This window comes from Sander lucioperca, chromosome 16 (assembly GCF_008315115.2).
Source record: "Sander lucioperca isolate FBNREF2018 chromosome 16, SLUC_FBN_1.2, whole genome shotgun sequence".
In the NCBI taxonomy this organism is placed as follows: Eukaryota; Metazoa; Chordata; class Actinopteri; order Perciformes; family Percidae; genus Sander; species Sander lucioperca.
The window spans coordinates 10,830,968-10,856,570 of NC_050188.1; the positions used below are offsets into that span (position 1 = coordinate 10,830,968).

The 25,603-nt window shown below is 40.9% G+C and overlaps 1 protein-coding gene across 3 annotated transcripts in view; it reads right to left on the reverse strand.

Moving 5' to 3' along the window:
* Nucleotides 1-25,603, reverse strand: part of col16a1 (collagen, type XVI, alpha 1) — a 129,786-nt gene that overhangs the window by 82,198 nt on the left and 21,985 nt on the right. For 2 of the 3 annotated variants that reach the window (XM_031323348.2, XM_031323350.2), the window contains exons 5-31: nucleotides 23,202-23,325; nucleotides 22,214-22,495; nucleotides 21,123-21,203; nucleotides 18,814-18,882; nucleotides 14,111-14,143; nucleotides 10,682-10,717; nucleotides 10,550-10,585; nucleotides 10,187-10,219; nucleotides 10,008-10,052; nucleotides 9,527-9,565; nucleotides 9,324-9,386; nucleotides 8,302-8,346; nucleotides 7,625-7,720; nucleotides 7,353-7,391; nucleotides 6,992-7,036; nucleotides 6,840-6,875; nucleotides 6,632-6,754; nucleotides 5,902-5,937; nucleotides 5,024-5,059; nucleotides 4,609-4,737; nucleotides 4,280-4,324; nucleotides 3,873-3,908; nucleotides 3,732-3,785; nucleotides 2,527-2,577; nucleotides 2,295-2,438; nucleotides 1,352-1,387; nucleotides 41-148 (exon numbers count right to left, since the gene is read on the reverse strand). In XM_031323348.2, the coding sequence (XP_031179208.1) occupies nucleotides 41-148; nucleotides 1,352-1,387; nucleotides 2,295-2,438; nucleotides 2,527-2,577; nucleotides 3,732-3,785; nucleotides 3,873-3,908; nucleotides 4,280-4,324; nucleotides 4,609-4,737; nucleotides 5,024-5,059; nucleotides 5,902-5,937; nucleotides 6,632-6,754; nucleotides 6,840-6,875; nucleotides 6,992-7,036; nucleotides 7,353-7,391; nucleotides 7,625-7,720; nucleotides 8,302-8,346; nucleotides 9,324-9,386; nucleotides 9,527-9,565; nucleotides 10,008-10,052; nucleotides 10,187-10,219; nucleotides 10,550-10,585; nucleotides 10,682-10,717; nucleotides 14,111-14,143; nucleotides 18,814-18,882; nucleotides 21,123-21,203; nucleotides 22,214-22,495; nucleotides 23,202-23,325 (1,900 nt within the window). The remainder of the gene's footprint in view (nucleotides 1-40; nucleotides 149-1,351; nucleotides 1,388-2,294; nucleotides 2,439-2,526; nucleotides 2,578-3,731; nucleotides 3,786-3,872; nucleotides 3,909-4,279; nucleotides 4,325-4,608; nucleotides 4,738-5,023; nucleotides 5,060-5,901; nucleotides 5,938-6,631; nucleotides 6,755-6,839; nucleotides 6,876-6,991; nucleotides 7,037-7,352; nucleotides 7,392-7,624; nucleotides 7,721-8,301; nucleotides 8,347-9,323; nucleotides 9,387-9,526; nucleotides 9,566-10,007; nucleotides 10,053-10,186; nucleotides 10,220-10,549; nucleotides 10,586-10,681; nucleotides 10,718-14,110; nucleotides 14,144-18,813; nucleotides 18,883-21,122; nucleotides 21,204-22,213; nucleotides 22,496-23,201; nucleotides 23,326-25,603) is intronic. The other variant, XM_031323349.2, reaches the window with a different exon arrangement.

Consider the following 25,603-nt stretch of genomic DNA (forward strand, 5'->3'; position numbering starts at 1 on the left):
AGCAAAGTTGATCTGACTTAACAGTTCAGGTACTCTGTACCTTTGCTCCCTTCAAGCCCATCAATCCATCCCGACCAGGCTCTCCAGGCAGTCCTGGGGCTCCAGGAGCTCCGTTCAGTCCCTCATCTCCTTGATCTCCTTTTTCACCCTTGTAACATTGAAATATGATGACAAGAGGCACTGACAGTCAACTCTATGTACTGTAGCTCTCACAATGCTTACATTAAAGGTACCGTGTGAAGTTTTTGACCAATTCTGCTATGGAGCAATGTTGTTATGAGTGGGTCCCCACTTTATTTGTGTTTTTTTGATCGTGTGAGCGTACAAGGACACCATTGGTCACACAATATTACACTGATCAACAGTTGGTGGCAGTAATGTGCCAGATAACGCAGCAATGCACCAGCAAGGGCAGTTAAGAAGAAGACTGCTAGCAAGTACACAGGGATGTAAATATTGCAGTATTTAAAATATTCAAAATATCTGCTATGCAAATGTTTATGAGGAACGAATCAATCGTTTGTTGTAGACGTCGAGGATGCACACAATGTGTTTTGGTGAAAAACACTGAATGTAAACATAAATTGTGTTGGTTTATAAGAAAACTCCAGATTGAACCATCAACTTCCCTCTGCAATCTGTTCTGTAGCCGAGTTGTTGATATGAAACTAAAGCCTTTTTTTTTTAATTATAATTGGCTGGTTTGAATTTGTGTTATATTATTATTGAGATTGAGATTTATCGAAATGTAAAATACTGATAATGGTTACAGCCTTAAAAAATCCTCTCAGTCGGTTTGGCTCTACTTTGAAGTCCAAGCAAAGTGATTTTGGGAGAGCTTCAAGGTAATTTAAAATAGCCTGTCTCCGTTGATGGCAGATTTATTTCCCAGTTTTTTGGGCTTTTAAGTGATGCGAATATTCCGAAAGACAGACTTGGTGACCTGAAATAAAGCAGAGTGCCTGGGCTCCTTTGAAATATTAGTCCATAGCATGTGGGGGGATTTTCCTGCAGACGTCCTTGGTCCCAGTAGATGTCAAAATAGTTTTAAAAAAGTCTGACTCTCTCCAAAGGCAACCAGTGACTCAAAATAGTTTTACTCCTCTAGGTTATTAAATAGCTTATTCTGTTTTGGGTTTGTGTATTTTAGGAGTGAGTTATTTAAAAAAAAACATAGAGCGTGCCTAAGAGACATTGATTAGCTGGTTTTAATTCCTCAGCAGACATCAAGGTGGTTTAATGTGGTGTGAATTTGTCTTCGGGTCATTGATGGAATACAGAGTGTGGAAATACAAGTATAGAACAGCTTGTTATAGACAAGATGTATGATAAACTTTGACAGTAAACATACCTTTTCTCCTTTTACACCAGCAAGACCTGGTGGGCCCTGTGTAAGCAAATAGAAGGTGATGTACAAATGCATGCAGAAACATGATACACATGCAGGTGCACACTCTCAAACACGTGCAGTCATCTACAAGTATTGTGCAAGCCCCTTTCCATTCAGGTAAAAATAACTGTTGACATAAAACTAACCGCAGAGGCACGTGGCATGTAAAGGGGAGGGGTGACAGAAGCCAACAGAGATTTATACAACAATTCTGCAGTAAGAGGAGAATCCCTTATCCTATTTGTACAATAAGCATCGTGGTTGATTCGCCCTCAGGGCATCTCAAACTTTTCACTCATCCAGATGCTGCTTAATCTGTTCCACTGTGGCAACAAAATAGAATAGCAAGACGCTGCTTTGGTTGTGTAGAATTTAATTTCTATCATTAATTCCGATAAAGACAGATCATTCTGACAGTGGCGCTGTATGCAGTATACATTTCTACTGTTGAACCTCTGTCACAATAAAAGCACAATAACAAAAAATGTAATAACATAAAGCAAAATAAAACAAATATATACAGAAATGGCAATATATAATATCTGTGCAAAGTGAGCAGCAAGGATTAAAGAGTCCCGGGTTCTTTAGGAGCTCAGAGAACATCATACCGCCATCTATAGGAGGTACCAAGAAAGTCTTAAGAGGCCCTGACCATTTCTCATCTAACAATTCATACTGTGTGTCCCTTTGTGTTTGCAGTATGCAGTGTTGTGTGTGCAAGGATAGCAAGGGTCATTTTTCTAGCCCTTTTGATCAATCTGACTGTTTTGCTTCCATTGCAAGCAAGGCAACAATGCAAACTTTCAAAACAGAATGTAAGATAAACAACGTTTTTAATTCCAAAAAGCTGTCTGTGTACTTTTGGATAAATTGTATTTGATTTAGTCCCTAGATAATCTCGTACCTGTTTGCCATCAGCTCCAAGACCTGGATGTCCGGGTGGACCTGGAAGGCCTGGTTCACCTTGCTTGCCTATTACTCCATCAGGCATTTTAAAGCCAGCGGGTCCGCTACCAACCTCGGCCGGCTGGCACAGACCACACTCGCCCTAGGGGAAGGCAGGGAGTCAGGATGGTTAGTTTGCATGACAATCAAGCTACAGAATGCAAAAAGCAAATGCATATGTCTACGCTTACCTTTTCACCCTTAAGGCCAGTAAGACCAAGACCAGGTAGCCCCTGCTCTCCCTGTCAAAAGATAAATATGACATTAATGTGGCATGGAACGAGATAAAGTATTAAATGGTGTTTGTTTTTTTAAATATGCACATACAGATTTGTTTCTGAAGGTACTGTAATTGTGAGATGCTTGTGCATAGATCGCAAAAGCAACATAAGGAACATGTTCAATATCCCAAGAAGGAAACTCATATATTATACGCATATTTAGCTATTAGCATCTAGCGATCAAGTAGTTATTGACAACAGAAATACTACACTGTATTATACTAGCTCTAATTTTCCATGTTGTGTGTTTTAATGTTGTTTTAATGACAAATTTGACATCTGGCCAACGGACAACAGTTAATTGGAGGCTAATTTTTAACTGTTGTCCGTTGGCCAGATGTTAAATTAGTTGCAACAAGCCTTGGTAGCTCACCTGGTAGAGCATGCGCTCCATCTATCAAGGCTTAATTCTTGACGCAGCGGCCCGGGGTTTGATTCCGACCTGCGGCCCTTTGCTGCGTGACTTTCCGCTCTCTCCCCCCTTCCTTTCCACAACTGTCCAAATGCCCCCCAAAAAAATCTTAAAAATAATTAGCATGTTGGCTAACACTGGCACATTTACAGTAGTCTATATCCACCACGTTCCACATCCTGGTTGCTCCACTGCCAACAAAAATTCCGCCAGATTTCACTCTTTTCAACCGGATTTCCGTTACCTTCCTCTTTCTTCGGTGGATTTATGAGGACTATGGTTAACTGCTCCTCAGATCTCTGCAGGGTAAATCCAGACAGCTAGCTAGACTATCTGTCCAATCTGAGTTTTCTGTTGCACGACTAAAACAACTTTTGAATGACACGTTCCACCAAAACAAGTTCCTTCCCGAGGCTATTTTGCAGCGGCACCGCAGTTCTATCCGGTGCTTAGCACCGCCCATAAAGATTGTGATTGGTTTAAAGAAATGACAATAAACCAGAGCACGATGCTGAGTCGACTAGCCAGACCCTCGTCGGCAGCACTGTGGAGGAAGATCTGGCAAAGCGAGACTACTTTTACAATGATGTTGATTAATGTGCATTATCCCTGAGAATTAATAAATAAACATACTACATTATTTTTAGTCCAAAATCCATCCAACCTTGTGCTTCACAGCAAACGTTTGTCATTGCTCTCTTACCTGTGTGCCTTTCTGTCCATCCTTGCCACCAGGTCCCCGTGGTCCAGGCTTTCCCTGTCCCATAGACACATTTCATTTAACATCACTGAATCTGGATGTGAAGCAAGACATTCTGTTTCGAAGAACTGAATCTCAACTTACCGGCTTACCATCAGCTCCTTTGCTGCCTGTGTTACCCTGCAGACAAGTTTAAAAATGAATATAAATAAAAAAAAAATCACTACGCCATCTGAATTTCACAAATTGATAGAAATTGGCCGGGTCTTTTAAATTGGTAATTCACATTTCATAAGTAAGGTGCACCCTACAGGCAGTCATGTCAAATGATTTTGGTTTTTCACAAGCTAAGCTTTTCACTAATAAGTTCCCTGCTGAGTAAAATCCCTATGGCAGACAGTTTTTGGCCCTAAAATTAGCACACTGCTACGATTATGCTCATCATTAAGTCTATTACAAGCCCCATTCTGCAACGTACTGAGTGAGTTCACCTTACGTAAGCCTAGTCTGCTATTGAGGTCACCGACACCGTTTCCTTTCATGTTACCTACCTTCTCTCCTTTAAGGCCAGATGATCCTACATTTCCTGGCTCCCCCTGTGGAGCAGGAAAAAAATTGAACGATACATAATTTTAATGAAGGTGCTTATCGCTGCTCACACATGCAAGCAAACACACTGACGTAAACAAAATCATAAAAACAATTAGCCTATCAGTTTTCTTCTACCATGTGTGTTACAGTATATAGAATTGTTGCCTTTCACTAAGACCAAAGATAAAACAGTTTGTTATGGTTTTCACCTTGGTTGTGTTTATGAGTATACTGCTCTGCTTTTCATTTAGCATTAGAATCACATTCATTCTTACTCAAACAGACTTACTTGCTCTCCTTTCTGTCCCATCCCAGGCTCCCCCTTCTCGCCCTTCTGCTGCAGGGTTTGGGTGAGGACGCCGGGGACGAGGTTAGGGGTTAACTCTCCGAGGGTGGGGCACACAGAACACTGCTCTCCCTAAAGCACGTAGACAGATCGAAGGTGGGTCAGAGATCATCTACCAAATGATTATCCACATCACGACTCATTCAAATAAAAACACATAATAAAATAAATTAGCATGGTTAGAAACGTTCTGGTGCTCCAAGACAGGAGCAACTAGTGCTACATGAACAATGATGTGTACAGGTCTAGCACGACTCACACCACAAAGTTCACTAATTAGGGTACTCTATCTATCTGGCAACGGAGTAAAGTAGTCTGAACAAGAAATTGTTTAACCTTAAGCCTAATAAAAGCTGACCTTTTCTCCTTTGATGCCAGGTGATCCTGGTTCCCCCTGCCAAAACAAACAAAAACACAGACATCCAAGATGGCAAATTAGTCCCAGCTCACTCTGATGAACGTCTTTGCCTTGAGATGTCACGTCTCGACGTGACATTGGAAGCATACAGCGGTACATTTAGGCAGATATGTGTGTATCAGCAATGTGTGAGTGGGTAGGTGTGTGGAGCTGGTTGGCATTTGTGGACATTATGGCTGGGTATCGTTAAAAAATATTCGATACCGGTACCGATACCAATACCGGGACTTTGATACCCCGGTTCCTAAACAATACTTTTTTCGATAACAATTGTATAAAACAAAAATAAATTACAACATTACGGCAGAAATCTTTTTATTTATTTTTCAGCTTCTACTACGTGAGTATTTCCTGCGTGTCTCTACGCAGCCAATCACAAGCATTATTATATCTTCATAGAAGCATGCTGCATGCTTATTGGCTCACTGACGTTGATGAGATTTACTCCTTAGGTATTGAAATTTGGTATTGAATGACGAGGAATTTTTCGATACTCAATACTTTAGAGGCAATTCTGTCGGTGCCTAAAAAGTATTGAATTCGGTACCCAGCCCTAATGGACATATGGGTATAGATATACTAAGGTGGCCATTTGTACTGTGTGTGTGTGTGTGTGTGTGTGTGTGTGTGTATGTGCGCAATTTGTTCTCTTCTGTGGAGTTTAGTTCAGCTAGTTTGCTTGCATCTGCTTTAGGAGAGAGCCTTCTGCTGCTGATGTTAGCATATCTGAATGTGTAGGAATGCAGATGATCGTGTGTATAGGTCACACTTCCACAGAATCTGAATGAACCATAAGCTGTAAATAAATGACTCTATACCTTGTGTCCCGCCTTGCCATCTGCACCCAGAGGCCCCTGGTACATATAGGGGAAGAAAAGAGAAGAGAGGAGCAGGGATGAGCCAGAAGTTATTGTTAGTTCAACTTTGATAGAGCGAGGTCATCATATCTCACTCTCTCTCTCTGTTGCTTTACCTCCTTCCCCCTCTGCCCTAACCAGGTATGACAGATGGATGCTTGCATTATTGGAAATCGTTGCACAGAGAATCTCATAAGGCTGTAGATTTATATTCTTTTTCCCTACCACAAATCACTCCCCATTTCACCTGCTGGGGTTAAGTGGGGAGATGCAGGATGAACAGGAAGAGAAACACAATGCACATTGCATGTTGAGTGCTGACTCACCGGAGTGAGAGAGAGAGAGAGAGAGAGAGAGAGAGAGAGAGAGAGAGAGAGAGAGAGAGAGAAACAAAATGACCATTGACAGCGTATCACGCGTTCTCTCCTTGAGCTGCTGGGAGAATTACAAGGGCGAATACAACCCAGAGGTATAAATAAACGCCATACCTTAACCTTACTATGATAAGAAAAATAAAATATATACACTATCAAACAAGCGCTCAAGGTTCAATTGTCAGCTACAGCTCAGACTGTGACTACGACCCGCTAATAAAACATGTAGCGAGATCGTAAAAATGGTAAACTGAACCACTCAGGGCAGGTTCAGAATACATTACAGTTTGACATAAAGCTCAAACCGTTGTACTTACAGGCAGTCCTCTCTCTCCTATCCCTGGTAATCCAGGCTCTCCTTTAGGGCCTGGCTTCCCTTGCAGAGCCACTGTGTTACCCACATCTGCAGGCAGCACGGGGCACACTTCGCATGGGTCCCCCTGAAGATTGAACTCAAGTCAATATGTGGATGAGAGAGCACACAGGCATGCAGATTAAGAGATTAAAAACAATGTTTGCAGGTACCTTGTCTCCTTTAAACCCTGCCGGTCCTCTTGGTCCCTATGAAAACAGCAGAACCCCAGTCAAACTCTGATGTATCCACTCAGTCAGATTAGATAGATGTATTTCGGAAGCTCATGCATGCATTGCTGAATATCATTATACAAGTCTCTCACTGGATCTCCTGACAGCCCTTTTTCTCCCGGAGGTCCTGTATTTCCCTGTTAACACAAATCAGACTATTGTTACAGGTACCCTGAAAACCATGTTTTTAACTTTTATGTAATTTTGGGTTTTGCTAGCCTAAGGATGGCAAGAATTTCTGAATTTACAGAAGGTTATGTAATCCTTCAACTACAGTGGGAAAAAAAATGGTGTGATGATGTTTATATGCTCGTCTGTATCAGTGGTTCCCCCACATTGCTATTAGATGAGCTGTTGATCCAGCTCACCCATCATGTTCCAAATATGTTCTTTTGAATGGATTATAAATGGGGGGGGGGGTTTACAACATCATGTGTCAAATGGTGAACCTACCGTGTCTCCCTTTGCACCACCCGGTTCACCAGGAGGGCCCTGATGGGAAAACAAAGTACATGAATCTTTTCAAATGCCGTTCTGATACACTTTTAGGCTTGAACAAAAGGCAATGAATGCTGCACCAAAAGAAGGAGTCCTGTCAAGTCCTGAGATCATCTCGAAGACGAGTGTAAGGACATTAAGACAACCAGTTAAACCATCCAATAAGTGCAAATAGGATTCTTTATTTCCTCCAGAGGATTAAAGAAAAAAAAAAAAAAAACACTTACTGGTAAGCCTGGCTTTCCGACTCCCGGTGGGCCTGGCAATCCGGGCTTCCCTGGCTCCCCAGCCAAACCCTCAGGACCCACCAAACCTGGGGTACCCTGGGAAAACAAGTTCACCACAGCTCTATTAAATCAGGGTTTCTGCAGGTTTCACCAAGTCAAATTTAAGACTTTTTAAGACCTTTTTAAGACCATTATAAATGACATTTAGGACATATATATATATATATATATATATATATGTCCTAAATGATATATATATATATAAAAACAAGTCAGATGTCAGAGTCAGGAAACATCTTCTAAAACAATTCCCTGATTTCCTCATTCGCATTATAGGGCTGGTGTCTAGATTGGCTGCAAAATAAGTTGCATGTTGGTCTCATTTGTAGTCGTAATGCAGATAATTATATTTGGACTAGCGACAGAAAGAACTACAACACCACAGAATTAAAAAAACAAACATTTTAAAGCTGCGGGAACATTTCAATGAGCATTAGAGGTAGCGTTGCATTGACGTAGGAAAATTAAGACCTGTTGAAAATGATTTCAGAACTAGAACACAAGACTTTTGAAGGCCTCAAATTTTAGACTTTTTAAGACCCAGCGGAAACCCTGTCAATCCAACCTGAACTGAATATATAAGACAGGTTGATGATAGAAATTCAATGAAGACAGACCTTCGTTCCCTTGGGACCGACGACACAGATGGACCCTGCTCGACCCTGGGTAACGGTGACAGAGAGAGAGAGGTGACAGCATCAGTATGGTCACTGACATCGTCAGGGCCAGCCCAGAATAATCAATCACATCTACAAAATGTCTTTATAAATTGTTAAAAGTGACTTGTTGATTTCCCCCGTTTGTTGACATTTCACAATTGGAAATAGGAAGAGAGAGAATTGCAGAGTCTGTAAGATGTTCTATCTTCAGTGGTGCATATGCAATATTTTCTAGCTGCCTGATTCAAGTCACATCAACAAGCACATTCAAATTCACAATGTCAGATAGCTTAAGAAAATATATTCTCCACCAAATCCATCTGTCCATGACAAGCATTTAGTCTGGTGAACAGCTAAACGTGAGTGCGTCTGATGCCGGAAACCAGAGGGAATATCTCAGAGCACACACACATTGTAATTTGTCCCTCAAAACTTTTCATGCGTCTACAGGATCACTGCGCTGAACACGGAAGATTAAAAGGTTTAAGTCTTCCTGAATGGGCGCCTGCCTGTGTGAGAGACGAACGGCGCAGTCAATGAGGCAGCATTGATTGTGCAAGCTTTGTTGCTCTAGCCTAATCTAACAGGCATTAACAGGCCGACTTAACGCCATGGGAGAGGGGGGGTGGGGGGCATGATATCAATGGGAGTCTAAGCTTAAAGAGTAATACCATATAAGTTTACTGAATATCCACTCTTAGCCAGATAAAAGTGGCTGTGTAAGTGTGTGTGGTTTTGTGTGTGTGTGTGTGTGTGTGTGTGTGTGTGTGTGTGTGTGTGTGTGTGTGTGTGTATGTGTGTACTAGTGTGTATGTGAGTGCATGCTTATATTTAGCATTTGTGGTACTGAAAATATATATTTCAAGGTTCAACGGTTTGACTTAACCTCAAAGCAAATTTCATGTCTGACACTTTCATTGATTCATATATACAGTAAAAAGACAATATCAATAAATAATAAATAAATAAAAGACACCTACGTCCTTCCCTGGAGTGCCTGTGAGACCCTGTGTACCGATCTCTCCCTTCTGACCTTTTTCTCCCTGGAGAGAGCCAGAGAAAAAACGAGGAGAAACACACAGAGGGACAAGTCCAATGAATAAGGGGTTAGAAATGAATTAGATGGACATTAAAAAGGCCATATCTTCATTATTCATCAATGAGAGTTTCTTAAACCTTTCACCTTGTACCCTGCTGCTTCGCCCCAGTTGGCAGGCAGCGCCTGTGGAGAGGAGGAATAGAGACAAGGCCCAGATCAATGACCTGGCGCTAAAGAGACATCACACACACACCACTGGAGTATAGCAAACAACACAGTGACCAGTCAGCAACCCGAATGGACTACTAGCTGGAACCATATGCTCCACTCACACACACAAACACACACACACACACACACACACACACACACACACACACACACACACACAGAGAAACACAGTACATACAGATGCATGAATCATATGCATCACATGAATACACGGTCACGGAGACCTGCACACATAAATTCATGCACACTCACACATACAAAGCACACACTCATTCCCATGCATTATTAATATCGGGACTGAATTGATTTTTTAATAAGGATCAACTAAATAGCTGAAGGGTTGGAAAGCAGTGGGATGCGGTGCTGTAACCTGTAGCAGAAGATTGGCACTCACCGGCTCACCTCTCTCTCCCTTCTGGCCCTTGGGTCCCTCTGTGCACTAAGGTTAGAGACACTTGGTTGGCATGTATTATCACAGACCACGCTTTGGCCAATTTTTAGGTGCTTACTGTGCTGCACGCCAAAAATCGAGACAATGCTTTAATTCAAAACGAGTGGGAAAAAGTTACTTACTGGACCTGGATTGGAGCCAGAACAACCATCACCCTGAGATGGAGAGAGAGGCAGAAAAGAAGAAAGATTGCTTATGGGTGATGAACAGAATCAGCGAGCGACCTAAGAATGCATATCAACTAGGTGGTTGGATTGGTCCACAGCCAGCATCATATTAGACTACGGCAGCATCCAAGTGTTTGTGTTGGAGTGTGTACGTAGATAGGTATCAGTGTTCAGTGATTGGCATGTCTGGTCACATGTGATGACATCACACATTCCGCTGATATTAGTCTGACTACACACACAGATTTTTGTGTGTGTGTGTGTGTGTGTGTGTGTGTGTGTGTGTGTATGTATTTTGTTCATGTCTTTCACACTCACCCGGTCGCCTTTTTCCCCTTTCAACCCAGCAGCTACCTGCAACACACACACATAGAGTCACACACTCTGCAGTGGTATACTTTTGACATGATCTAATGGAAAGAAGTGAAAGTAAAGATCAGAGATCCTTACATTTTCTTCCCCATTCAGGAATAAACAACCAGCACACTACAGACAGACACAGAGAAAGAGAATTATTATTATTAAACTTTATTTAATATTCACTGAACAAGTTGTGTCTGAGTAAAAAGGAAGTTTGTGAAGATGGTTTGTAGTATCTGTAGTCGCCAGGTGGAGGCACTGTTACACAAAACTAAACTGTGTGCTGAACCTCTGTGCTGCTACAGTATGCAGTTAAAAAAGGATGGGAGGTGGCTAAGTGGGCACACAAACACATAGACACACACACACACACACACACACACACACACACACACACACACACACACACACACACACACAGCTCCCATGGGAGACGAAGATCAATAGGAATGTCTGATTCCCACAGCACAGGAGTGAGGAGACCAGCTGCTCCTCACAGGAGGGTGCACACACACACACTCACACGCACACATACCAAATAAGGATAACCATTATCTGAAGCATTTTTAGCGGAAGCGAGTAATTAAAGCCGAATCCCCCACCCGATGTTTCTGGGAGTCATGCTTTCACACACCAGGAAGTTTGCATACATTGAAGCAGCAACTATGAGCTTGCTGAAACGATGGAAGGGTGCTAGTAACAGCACAGAGATAATGTGTAATTCCCCCACCCCCCCACACACACACACACTCCCTCCTACGAGCTACAAATCTATCAATGGCTGGCTCGACCAGCTGCAATGACGAGTCACTCTTTCCGAGCTCTTGTCTAGCCGTGGGCTTAGTCAAGTCCTCAAATAGTTCCACTTAAAACCTCTGCAGCTTTGCCTTTATTGTTCATTCTCTACATTCAGCTTTGAAATGGAAAAAGTCAGATTGCAGGAAAAGAGCTGCACACTCTCTCTGTGCATTATGAAATGGCACTAACATATCTGTGTAACTAAGCCCAATTAATCTCTAAAGAACACTATGCTTAATGTATATTAAGTTGCCATGTCAATAGGTTTTTGTTTACTGCCTGTATTTATACGGTTTTTATTTACTGTCTGTATTTATACAGTACGAGATGCAGTATTTTTCTGAAAACCTCAGCATCTCTCTAACCTTCAGTCCGTTTGGTGTCCCATAAGCATGAGCGTCCACGCTGTGTGCCTACCTCTCTCTCTCTCTCTCTCTCTCTCTCTCTCTCTCTCTATCTGCCTATTCCCCCTTGTCCTCTCTTTTCACTCCGGCTTCTCTGTGCAGGACCATCAGTCATCCTGGGACCACTCTCTCTCCCCTGGCTGTTGGTGCCTCATTCCAGATGTTCTGGATATGGATCTTCATACTCCAGGAGGTTCAACTCCTCTTTTCTCTCTCTCTCTCTCTCTCTCTCTCTCTCTCTCTCTCTCTCTCTCTCATGTGGTTGTTTCCTTTCCTTTGAGGCAAATATGTGACTTGTGATATTGGGCTATACAAATAAAACTGAGATGACTGTTAGGCTTGGTATTTAGTAGTAGCATCTCTTCTGTACTTTTGTTTTTCACAGTAAACATCCTATTGTGCATTGTTAACCTATGGCACTAAGTTATGGTTTTAAATAAATGCTAATGCGCTCTGTAGAGCTGAGGGAAAAGTCGTCAGCGATAACTGTGTGTGCATTCCACCACAAGCAATCATTTTCATGTTACACATGTTGCCATTGTATCTATTTCTCATATATATATATATATATATATATTGATTAGTGCAGCTTTAAGTGTCTCCGGTTTTATAATTGGAATCCCAGTACAAAGTTTGGCACAAGTATACTAATTAGTGTCATACTTCAAGTATTTAACATCCACACAAATTAACTTTTTGACATCCACCATCCCAATACACAGGCTCTCATTCTACATTATGCATGCCAAAAGCTATGCTCATTTATTGGTCTAAACATCTCAAAAGACATTTTTTTGCCACCAACATCCTGTCAGCGAGCCTTGTTTTTTTGGTATTAAACATCCCAATGGGCTCATTTTTTGGCATTGTCTCTCTTGTTGCCAGGACACCCAGAACACACTGATGAAAATCTAATCAGTAAACACAAAATTAGTAATTGCCTGGGTTATATGTTTTAAGATATGTAGAATCAATTATATATTTGGGGGTTTATTAGTGCCACTTTCTCAAATGCATGATACTTTACTCTGATGCATGATCTAATGGCAAAGACAGGAAGTAGATGCTGGGATTTTATTTCTGGATAATAGTCCTTTATGTTACAGTAATAGATTCCTGCTGAGCCTTTGACTCCCATAACCAGGAAGCCACTGATGTAGCAGGAACAAGCTATAGAGGAATCGCTGGAGCAGCATGACATAAACACTGTGATAGAAATTGGTTTCTGACTGAGTTTAGGATTGTGCAGCGGAAGCCAAATCCACCCCATATCACATTAATACATAGGCCTGCTTGGCATATTTGTTGGCATTTGTGTTGCAATGCATAATATCAGGTATCAATGGATTCCTATGGGTACTATGCCTATTTTTACCCTGGAAAAACCGTCGCCTCTGTAATTTGACCAAATTAAACCCACAGAACAGAAAAAAGTCACTTTTGTTTCTTTGTGAGTGTTTGCCCCCAGTGGCAAGGCAAGCTTTGTGCTCCATCCCAGGTAATAACCTACATTGAGAAAGTCAGGGGAGGTGGCCAGCTGCAATAGATAGCACACACAGGAGCAACATAATGAAGCATCTAGAGTTTTGCAGTCTATTTGTGAACAAAACATGCCTACTATAGGTGAATGACAAAATGAATAGGCAGCGGCAACTCCCGCCTGAGACTCGGTGCATAATGAGGTGTAAATCAGTCCTCGGTCAGTCAGTGAGCTAGGTACGTGTTGTGGAGGGAGGAGGAAATAACAATAGACTATTTCTTTTTCTAAACCCATGCACAACACACATACACACAATATAAAAGCTGTACACACATACATTGTCTTCCTATTTGAATTTCAGCAGTACATACATCCTTATCCACCCATTTATGGGAATGTAGAGGTTTCCTCAAGTTGTTTTGTTAACTGTTTTGTCTAATTGTGAATGTATTGTATGTGTGCCTTTAAGGACCCCCTCGAAAACGAGATGCTACATCTCAAGGGGTTATTCCTAATAAAGAATTTCAATTTACTTGCTAATCCTGGACCTTCAACATTGGACTTTTAGGGTCTCCAATTCAACTGAACCTGCATGTGTTTGGACTGTGGGAGCTTGAGGCTTGCTTTGAGGCGCCCTGTCTTGGTCTGAGCCACTGAGCCAGTCTCATTAGAAATTCAATACTGTAAAATCAAGTGTGTGTGTGTGTGTGTGTGTGTGTGTGTGTGTGTGTGTGTGTGTGTGTGTGTGTGTGTGTGTGTGTGTGTGTGTGTGTGTGTGTGCGTGTGTGTGTGTGTGTGTGTGTGCGTGTGTGTGTGTGTGTGGCTTGTGAGGCTTACTTTCTCTGCCAGATCCTTTGATGCGAAAATCTCCTGTTGGTATACAGAAAGAAAAGGGAAAAACAGAAATGAAAAAAAGAAAGAAAGAAAACATCAGGCCTTTTTCCTTTCACATCACATCTGAACATGACCTCAATATTATTGCCATATTGGCTTCACATTGATCCAAAACTGCTTTCTGTCTATGTTTAGACACTAATGTTGACAGTTGTAATGGCCAAAACTGTCTCAAACCATATCAAGACGCGCTAAATGCAATAGCTTTAAAGAGCATTCACAGAAATATTATTTAGTGTGGTTTGCTCCATTTTGGCTCAAATTGTATCAAGACATTAATTTACATTTTAGAAATTCTTTTCAAACCTTTTGCACATACTCTAGTTTATATTCCCAGTCACTGGCAGTTCTGCTGCAGTTCTTAGCAACACTTGAAGATTTTCCCAGGAATGGCAACAATTGCATTTTTTAAATATCTCTATAATATCAACATCATATGAGATCTTTGGCACAGGCAAGCTGTTGTTTTCCTGTTCCATGTGCAGTACATCCCTGTTGTCATTGCAATCCATTGCATCAGATCCACATTGAAGAAAGGAGAAATAAGGTCCATCTTGGTTTCACACACAGGTCATTAACAGTTATTCTTTATTCTGAGTGAAAAAAAGAGATGAAAGCAGATGAGCAGAGAGAGAAGGAGAAGTACTGTACCCCAGGAGCCCAGGGGCAAATAAAGAGATGGACCCTGCTGTGCACAGAGTTACAACAAGAAACATGGAGGAAGGACAGGAAAGCTGATCGGAAACAATTTGTTCAAGGCGTAAAGTTAGAAGGAGAGGAATAAGGACGAGTTTCGGCAAAGGGAAGAAGGGAGAAGACATTTTACAGCTGGTTTTGGACTTCAACCTAAATAAGTTAAGTAGGAACACACTGAGACCGGCGAAACAAGACACTAAAAAAGCCTTTGGGTCCTCTGAGGACCAGATGACCTTTCAGTTGGGAGCTGGGCTGAAAGCAAGGGGGAAGAAAGGTTGACAGCACTGTAAGATGAGAAACAGTGTGTCATACCTCAGGAAGGCAGTAACTGCTGTGACCCAAACACAGACACAATCAATGGTACACACACCTTTGCACCAAACCTGATTCGACTAGTAATTGTAAAAACAGACACCACAAGATGTGGTTTGTTTCTGTATGTCCGATAAGTACTGTAAATTCATCCCATAATCCTCTAGTTGAAACATTCTAGCGGAAATCCCAAAGATACCAGATATGTCAGGCTGAATTTTGGGGAAATGTGTATAAAATAATGAACAAGGCAATTCAGTTTGATGGGATGGTGAAAACCTAAACAAAAACATTGGTTTGAATATTTCACTTAGCGGAAGCATCATTTAGCTCGAATAAAGACGTGGAGTCTCCAAATCTATGATAATGTGAACATTTTCCAGCCTTAAAGCAGTACTAGTTTGACATTTTGGGAAAAATATGCTTATTACAGTTTTTTACGAACGCTATGACACTTTTTTCAATACTTTTAACAACTTTCCTAAACTCTTAATGCACCAACACACCTACAACACACAATTGACAAAACAGTTCATTTCATGCACAAAATCACACATTTAAAACTAAACTCTAACACTAATTTTCAAAGTACAATAATTCACAAACAATAAATAATAATAATAATAATAATAATAATAATAATAAAAACAAACACTATGTCTACCAAAACAATGCAAATGTCTCAAAATCTAATAATTCTTCCAAAACACTAACACATGTTCTCTACCAACAGGAACATTTAGTCAATCACTGACTGCACAATGTCATACAAAACACTAACATCAGATGGAATTACAGAAACTACATTATTTGATATGTGTCAGGTCTGCCCTTATACAATAATAATAGTATATCGTATTGATCATAGATTGTGTTTTGCACTGCAGTTTCTCTTGAAGCCTCTCTACGTTTTTGTTTTGTTGGGTTTAGTAAATGCATGCATTTACTAAACCCAACAAAACAAAAACGTTCTGTACCATATGGTCATGAGGTTGAAAGAACCTCAACACCTGAGTGTGTTTCCTAGAAGGGAATCAGCTGTGATCGATCTATTTGCATAGCTTCAATCAGCTGTTTCTCAATAAATGCAAGTATAAAATGCAGGGGATATATTTGTGTTTCAATTTACAATATGATCAGCTGTTCACTTTGACTTTAGCCTATACGTAAGGTTTAGAACATGTTGTTATCTGTTCAGACATACAGAGTGAAAGCATTTGTAAATTGGTCAGTAAAAATCCATTGTTTTGGTCTTGGTGGAGCTTGTGTGTAAAAGAAGTTCAAGCATTTTACATTTGTGTTAACTGTATGCATTTTGTGTCAAAGCAACAAGAAATGTGTTAATTGTATAGCCTACACAGACAAATGTTGTGCTAACTGCGTTAAGAGTTTAGGAAAGTTGTTTGTAGTTGTTTGTCAAGTATTGAAAAAATTGTCATAGCGATTGTAAAAAACTATAGTTAGGCTAGCTGTTTCCCCCTGTTACCAGTCTTTGTGTGAAGCTAAGTGACTGCTAGCTTCATACTTAGCGTAGAAACATGAGAGTCATATCTAGGGTTGGGCATCGTTTGGATTTGAACAATTCTGATTCCAATTCTGATTCTTCCTTTCGATTCCGGTTCTTATCGATTCTCGATTTCGATTCTTTGAGGGCTGGAGTTGAAATGGGTCACATGCTTATTTCACAAATAAGAGGAATGTTTTATTTTGATTCAGTGGTGGTTTGCAGTTTACCGGGCGTAAAACAAAGCCACACTAGAGCACTGCTTACTGTGCTCCATGGCTGCAACACAACAAGCGCCTGGCTGATACGGAAACCAAAACTTCCGAACCGATGATCAGATTTGAAACCAAATCCTCCAAACGATTCCAATAAAGAAACGATTCCGATGGAATCGTAATTTTTGGAACCATTACAAGTAGGAATCGGTTCTCGATGCCCAATCCTAGTCGTATCCATCTCCCAATCTAACACAAGAAAACAAATATAATATCAAACTATTGCCAAAAATATCAAACTATTAAATTGTCAGATTTACTATGAACCTTTAAAATGCAGCACAACCACAGATATCATTTTTGTATTCCCCACATCTTTCTTTCTAGTCAAAATCTGGTGCATACATTACCCACAATGCAACTCAAACACAGGAAATTTGGTTGGAGAGGTGGGTTTGTTATGAAGCTCATCCAGCTCAGCTATATTATGGGATTAACAAAGGAATATACATCCACAGGAATAGTATTTCACCAATAGCTGGCCCAAATTTACCCTGTGCTCACTCCATAGCAATAAAGAACAGTACTCCACATACAGAACACATGACATTCCAAGTATGCTGAGTAGTAAATACACTGTCACTCAGTGAGGCTTAGTTAAATGAAAGCGGTGCTATGAATGTAACATCTGGCCTGCACACTGGAATCTTGGATTACATTGATCATTTACTGTGTACAAAGCTAGCACACAGATAAAAATAGAAACCACTCAACTTAGTTTGTGCATGTGTGAGCATTTTGTGAAATAGGGCAAAAGAGAATGGAGAGGGCATAGATATAAAAGTGGGGAATGAGGACAGCAATGTGTGTGGGGCTGCAGTGCAGTCATGGCAGTTACACATCTGTAAGGAAGATAATGGTAACATTACGTGTCGTGGAAAATTTAACTATATAAAGCAAGACATCATAATACACAAATTAAAACAGTCAGTCTGCAACTGACAGCAGAGAGCAAGGAGAGAAAGAATGGCAGGTGTGTGAGAGAAAGAAACACACAGAGAGATGGCATGTCTGAGTTATTGTAACTGTGTCGGACTGAAACCATCTATGGGATTTATTACGGTGTCTTGAAGTCTGCCAGAGCTCTAAGTTAACACCAGCTCTCCACAAGACAAACACCAGGCCCTAATGAATAGATAATTGGATATAGATTCTATTAATATGAATGATGAAACAAGCGGCTGTGGGAACTAAAAGAAATTGCCTATACGTTACACTGGACGAACTTCATGTATCAAGCAGCATTGAAGCAGCCATAAAAAAAACGCCATGGAAATGTGTGCTTAAAAACTGCTCCCATGTGTTACGTAAGGCTCTATTTGTCACAAACACACTATTTGTCCGCCCGAGGACACTTTGAACGATTGCTACCAGCAGACGTAACTGAACTGAAGTCACAAAAAACTCAGAAGTGCTAAAGACTGTAGCAGAGTAGAAAGCATGTTTTCCATGACAGAGTTTCAAGGAAGAACAACTAAGCCATTTGGTAAAAGTCCTACAGGCCAGTTTTTGTTTGCCAGCAGAAGCATCTAAGACAACTCAAACTGTCTCAAGAAGAAATCTGTTGAAGGCCTTTAAACAGTCCTCGTCTGTGTCTGTATGTGTTATGTCATTGCCTAATGGGAGCCACGTGTTGTAATAATTCACGATAGATAGAAGTGACAGTGTTTGTGGAAGATTCAATAACATTTTCCCTCAATTTGTTACTGAATTTAAGTGCTTGTCATTGACTTTACAATATCTAATAAGATGAGTATTTTTAGTATATGGTACTGTATATGGTGTAATTGTGTTTGTGTGTGACCATACATGTTCTGCATTGTTAAACTGTCTTTCTTTGTGTGCATTTGTTGATTTACCTGGTTAAAAGTGTTTTCCAACAGGTCATTCTCAGCAGCACGGCGGCTCTTGTGAGCGTCTGGTGGGCACTGCAAACATACAATAGAAAAAATGTGAGACAGGGTAAAAGAACATTGTGGTTTCCAACCTGAATCCTAAGTTTATACACTGTGCAACATGTACAAATCGGACCTAAAGTACAAAAATGAAATATTTCCTGATTGATTGTCTCATGTTTTAACGTAGTTGTTGTACAATATATTCCAATATTTGTAATATTGTAAGAGACATTTCTTTTGGGACCTTCTTGTAGGAAAAATGGAAACGGCCTCTGTGAGGCTGTACTTCAGCACTGCGGTGCTTTGAGCTAAAATCAACACGCTAACATGCCCACAATGACAAGGCTAGCATGCAGCTGCATGTCCTATTTTCAGTGGATTTTTCATTTATTTTTTTATGACTTTATTTAAAATGATCGTAGAAGGTGCAATATGTAGATGCTTCTATTGAACTGAGGCATATCAGACATTTCAGTTTACAGGAAGGTACTGATATTTTTTATTGGAATTGTTTTTATTATTATTATAACTTTAGCTTTTGTGATAAATATTCTGTGTTTGACTGTTCAATGTTCCATACTTATTAAAAGAAAAACACGTTGTCAATTCATATCTATGTTCTCATCCTTGCATAAGAATATAGAGCAGTTTTGATGGTGTTTCATGTAAATAATATTTAAAATAATCGCAAATTGAATCGTAATCGCAATATGAGACAGAATTAGATTTTTTCCCCAAAAATCATTCAGCCCTAATATGCACTGTGGCAGTCAGCCCACAATGTCAGAGCAACGGCAACTAGCAGTTCCATCTCTTTCCTTTGTGTTTCAAAAAGCTGCAGCCTGTGAGCATGCAGGTGTCTATATTTGTGCACACATGCTCCTCCATTTCTCATTTTAAATGCAGCTTGCAGGGAGCCCTACAGCACACATGCCTTGAGCAGAGGAGAAGGTTTCCTTCTTCAAACCCTAATCAACAATTCTACAGCATGCAGTCCTTCCTCCAGAGGAGGAGTTTCAAACTTCTGAGAGAACTTCTCACCCTATTTGTATCCCTCTTAAAAATTCATTTGGTAATGAAAAAGAAAAGTACACATGCATGCACGCACAGACACGCAAGCACAGACACCCTGGAGAATTCTGACAAAAAGTTGGCTGAGCACAAAAATATCTTCAGCTTAAAAATAAACCTAAGAACTGTTTGCAATTCTTGCCATACCTGAACAATCACTTGCTCTGTTTTTGTCTGTCCAAAAGAAACATGCTGATGAATTATTAAGTTTCAATGAATCTGTTTTTCTATTTCTCTGAAGCCTGTTAACAGTAACGGCACATAAATGCACAAGAGAAGAGGTGCCTAGGCAAGAGAAAGAGAGAGAAATATAAAGAAAAGAGTATAAAATTGTATTTCTGAGGCTGCAAGAGAGAGCAAGTGATACTTTCAATTAGGCTTTTAGTCACACATTAGGAGTACAAACAATATTGGCAAACCAGAGATGATGTGACATAATTGCACACATTGGAATTACTCTAAGCCCCAGTCAATTTGTGAACTTAATATCCCATGTTAAACAAAGCCACTGAAGAATATTGTGTTAACTAACATACGGCAGGCTTTTTCATATTTGTAGAAGCCTAAGCCAAGTAATTGATAGAGTGCTATATAGTAAGGGTTCTCCTGCATATCATAATCTCAGTTTTCTTTTTCTTTCTGACCACCTAAAATGAGTTGGAAGAAAATAATTGAGCATAACCCATTATAAAGACAAAGTGTTGCTGATTAGCAAGAATAAGCCTCCAGAGACAAATGCAGAGACTGTTTATGGTTACTTTTGATAATGCAAACTCAGCTTTTCTTGCAGCTGTTGCACAGTAACCTTCCAGCAAATAACCATCACTTTTATTGTGAAGCAGCTGCAACAAGTGTTGAGTTATAGTCAATGGGGTTCAGATTAGGTTTAGCTGAGCCACATCAAAGCCATTGCTTGACCATTGCTATGACACAGTTCTGATCATAGACTCTGGAGGACCATTTTTAAATCAATATTTTGTGTCAAATTGTTGATTTCTTAAGTAAGTAGCCGGGGGTCCTGCATCATCCTGTCGGGGTTCAATTTGCAATAATGACCCAATAGCTCTACATTATCTCTTACATATAGAATGGATATAATCCAGAGTTGGGCGAATGAATAGTGAATAGTTGGTGAATAGTCTCCACACAAGTTTATTGTTATTGCTAATTATTGTTTATCAGTTAGTTGGGGTTCTCACCCGTGCTCCAGGTATCTCACAGCAGGCCTCCTGAATGGCAAGAGAGGGGTCACAATACAGCATCACCTGCTGAATGTCCATCTAAGAAAGACAGGGAGAGGGAGAGAAAGAGTTCGATATATTTAACATGCAGGTCTCCATAAATCCTCCGTTTTGTTTGTCTAATAATGTAAATCAAGTTTAAATGAGGCAGTAAACAAGGCTGAGAGCCAATTCATTTCTCATTTATATAAGTATTAGGAAAGCACTTTATCCGGAGGTTTACATGCATACGTGCGTGTGTGTGTGTGTGTGTGTGTGTGTGTGTGTGTGTGTGTGTGTGTGTGTCTGTGTGTGCGTGTGCGTGCGAGTGTGTGTGTGTGTGTGTGTGTGTGTGTGTGTGTGTGTGTACAAGTATGAACACTTCCTCCCTGCGCTAACAAAATCCCCTGCCTGCTTCCTAACTAGGCTAGTTAATAGATCGTCAACCTAAGTGCTTGGATTACTGGATCTATATTCAGCGTTAATAGTCCCGGCTCACTACAGGCCAATTATCCCAGGTAGTCCACTCGCTTTTTTAATCAGGAATGAATGTGATTGCCTGAAAAAAAACAGCACCTCAGAGAAATAGCGTGTGATCTAAAACGCACACATCTACACAAAAAATACACAGAGAATGAAGGATTTCAGTGCAAAGGCCTTTATGGGAGGTAGGTTCACTAGAAATATTTCACTCTGTCCACCTGCTGGAAACAGGGAGGTCTAGAAAAAGTCTGGTACGTTATAAAAATTGTATATGCCAAGGGTATACTGTTTTACATTATTCAGCAAAGCACTGCCATGCTATTCTCTATGGTACAGATCCCAATAAGGGAATTTGGTTTATTGAATGAACTTCTAAAGCAGACATGGACCAGTTGGTTCTTCATACAGAGTGGGACTAAAGGTCACCATGCTTTCAAATAATGACATTTACATTGAAGCGCTTAAACTTGATCAACAGCTCTTCAGTAGCCAAGATAGACAGTAATACACTGCATATTTAATCAAAAGCTCACACAAATTCTCCTCTCATATAACTATTTTCTGTCCAGTTCTCTACAGATCCATACCTGCACAGGCCCAGCATCTGAAGCCCGTATGCCCAGCATAGTGTGTCCGTCAGTGGGAAGAACTCCACGTTGTTCCAGGGGTTTGGTCTCAATGGAGTTGCAATCCACGTGGAGGGAGGCGGCTCCCTGTTGCACGCTGAGGGCCACCTTGTGCCAGCGGAAGTCCATCAGGGCCTCCACCCCCTCCCCGGTGAAAACGCAGCTCACCAGGTCAGCTGCGGGCTCTACACCCCTGGCACTCAGGGACAGGGTGCCTTCGGGGCCGTTGAGGTTTACAGAGAGCTGGGTTTCGACACAAGTTAAATTAAACACCAAACAATTTATTCAGTAAGCCAATGAACTGTATCTGAAGTTGTCTGACTGGTAGTGGCTTTAACAAAGAGTGATATGTACAAGCTGCTAGCACCAAACAAAGCTGTAGGACACAGTAGTAGAGATGAGGTAAAAGGGAAGACATATTAATTACACACACAAGCAGTACAGCCAATCAATCAATCCTAATGAGGCGACTTGGCCTTCATCCATCATACACATTGAGTATTTAAATCTGGCCTCAGACTCTTAGTGATTATGGGGACTCTGAGGGACTCCAGTGCTTCATCATGGAACACACTTGAATAACAATGAAGGTGAATGAAAGAGGAGAGCAGAAGATGATAGAGGGAAGAGCGACAGAGAGACAGGCTAGTGAGAGAGGGAGGGGGATCGCATGAAGAATAAAGAGGGGACAAAAGACGCGTGGAATGAGAGGGGAAAAGAATTGAAAAGGTGTCACGCGAGAGAAGAAATCGAAGGGGAAAGTGGATGACTATGCAAAAGAGAGGAGATGAGAGACAGGAGGAATGAGTAGACAAAAGGCACGATGAATAAAAGCTAAGAGGTCGAGAAGAGAGGGAAGATATAGTGATAGGAGGAAACAGAGGAGCAAAGAGAGGCTAAGGAAGGGGGAAAAGATGTAGGAATGGGTAATGCCGGCAGTGAGCTGCACCTGTGGGTATCCCTGCTGATCAGATATCTGGAAGAGGTAGATGGTATCTCGCATGGCAGCCTTCTTTAACGCCACGGTGAAGATCAGGGTGAACTCCTCAGGAAGACCGTAAGGAAACACCTGACTGGAATACAGAAGTTCAGATTAGTCAGGGACACGTCGCTCCTCCATACGGTGAAACTAATTACAGGAAAGTTTACAGGGAAACTCCTGATGATCTCATCAGGGTTACCTTGGCTTGGGCTTGGAGACTGCAAATGTATAACATCAAGCCTGTGTTGCAAACTGGGAGCATAGAGTTTTGACACAGTGGGAATTTACCAGGCAGAACTAGTCTAACAAAAATATGCTATAATTAACAATGACCACCTCCAGCTCAATCCACCCTTCATATTCCTTTCTTTTGGTTACAGATAGAGTACCTGTGTGGGCCTGCCTTTGTTGCTTCTGACATAGCAGCCCTAGAGCTTTGATTCTCTGGCCGAACCCAATTGGTCCATGCTATAATCAATAACCTGCTGTTATGCATAATTTGATTAGTGACATTTGACTCATTGATTTTTTTCCCCGCTGCTGTTCATGTTACTGACAGCAGTTGCCTAGAACAGTCCCAAGACTCCCAAATCTCATTAATTAGGAGCAATGTTATACTGTACAATCTCTACTTAATATGGCACATGGCAGTTTTTTGGGCTGTGCTGAAAATCATGTCACATATGTCTGTTAATGTCTGAAAAGACTTCAGTTGTCCTAAACTTGTAGTACATTTCATATAACAGTAGGAATCCAGGTCTTAAAACGGGCTTGGGCCCCAAACTGCTGCCGTGGTTTGGGCTCGGGTCAGGCTTGGACAGAAACTATGCGGGTCCATGTGGGGTCAGGCCCGATAATAAGCAACCCTAAATAAAGTATATCTTGATGTGTGTATAGATGAACAATGCTGGGCATGTTACTTTAAAAATGTAACCAATATGTCTGTAAAGTATGTGTGTATACAGGTGCATTGGTATGTTTGCAAGGTATATGCATATGTGTCTAGTTATATATTGTGCATATTTGTACAGACATGTACTGTACATGCACAAGCTGTGAAAACTAATTTTACTCTTGGACAATAAAGACCATCTATCCAAGTTGCAGTAGTTAGCCAGGAAGCTAACATCACATTCAATTAAGCGTTTGACAAATTAAGACAACTTTTGGCTTCACATATCTTTCTTTGAAGTCCTTGTGAGCACAGTGACAAAGCAATCTGATGTTTCCTGTGTGAGCATTTTTAAATTCTACTCATTGTTTTCTTTCCCTATTTTTTTCTTTTCTCCCCAAACATTGTGACTGAAGCCAGCAGTACAATGCAAAGCTACGTGTAACCCCCTAGCATTAATTTTCATAGCAGATACAGTCCAGCAAGCCTCATCCCTCAGTTTTGGTCAAGGGCATCTACGCACACACAAGTAAACAAACACCCGAATATTTATTGCATGGGTGTGTGTAGCTGTATTGAGAGATGAAGGGTTCACAAACAAACACAGTGAAATGCCTGCTCACTGAGATGGCGAACACTTTGAAATATTCTCTCTTGCTCTATTTCTTTCTCTCTCTCTCTCTCTTTGCGCGCGCACACACACACACACACACACACACACACACACACACACACACACACACACACACACACAAAACACACAAACACACACACACACACACACACACACACACACACAGAATTGTTGATGCTGGCAGCTGGTTTCCCACTCCTAGAAGTGGGGTGACAGTGATTTATGACTAAGGGATGATCCAAGGGAAAACAGCCAACTACAGGACGTCAAAACAAAGAAAGGATGAGTAGAAGAAAAGGTGAAGAAAAAACGTTCAACCTGGAGACCTGGAGAGAGAGAGAGAGAGAGAGAGAGAGAGAGAGAGAGAGAGAGAGAGAGAAAGAAACAAACTATGGTGGGGGAAAAAATAATTCCTGGGTATAATATGAAAATGCATGAAAGTTTGAAATTAATCCACAGAACGGTATAGGTAGACAATATGTAGATGGAAAGAGTGTCTGCAAGAAAGAGAGACCCATAGACGGACAGACGGATAGAGAGAGAAAGGAAGAAACTGATTTGATGTTGAGAGTGAAGTTGTTTTGCTGTCGATTACTGACATGAGCTGCAGGGCACAAAACCACTCACAAACTATTGACTTTTAACTTGGAAGTACCTCACCTTGGCCTATTACATTCAGAGTCCTGGCAAAAAAACACACATAACCTCACAGACACACACACGCAGTGGGAAGATAAATCAGTATGGGCCAGACAGATTCAGATGTAGCCTCTCCCAACTCGGAGAGAAAGTTACTTCTGCTTCCCTTGTATTGTTTTAAAGAGAGAGGTAGAAGAAAGTCAG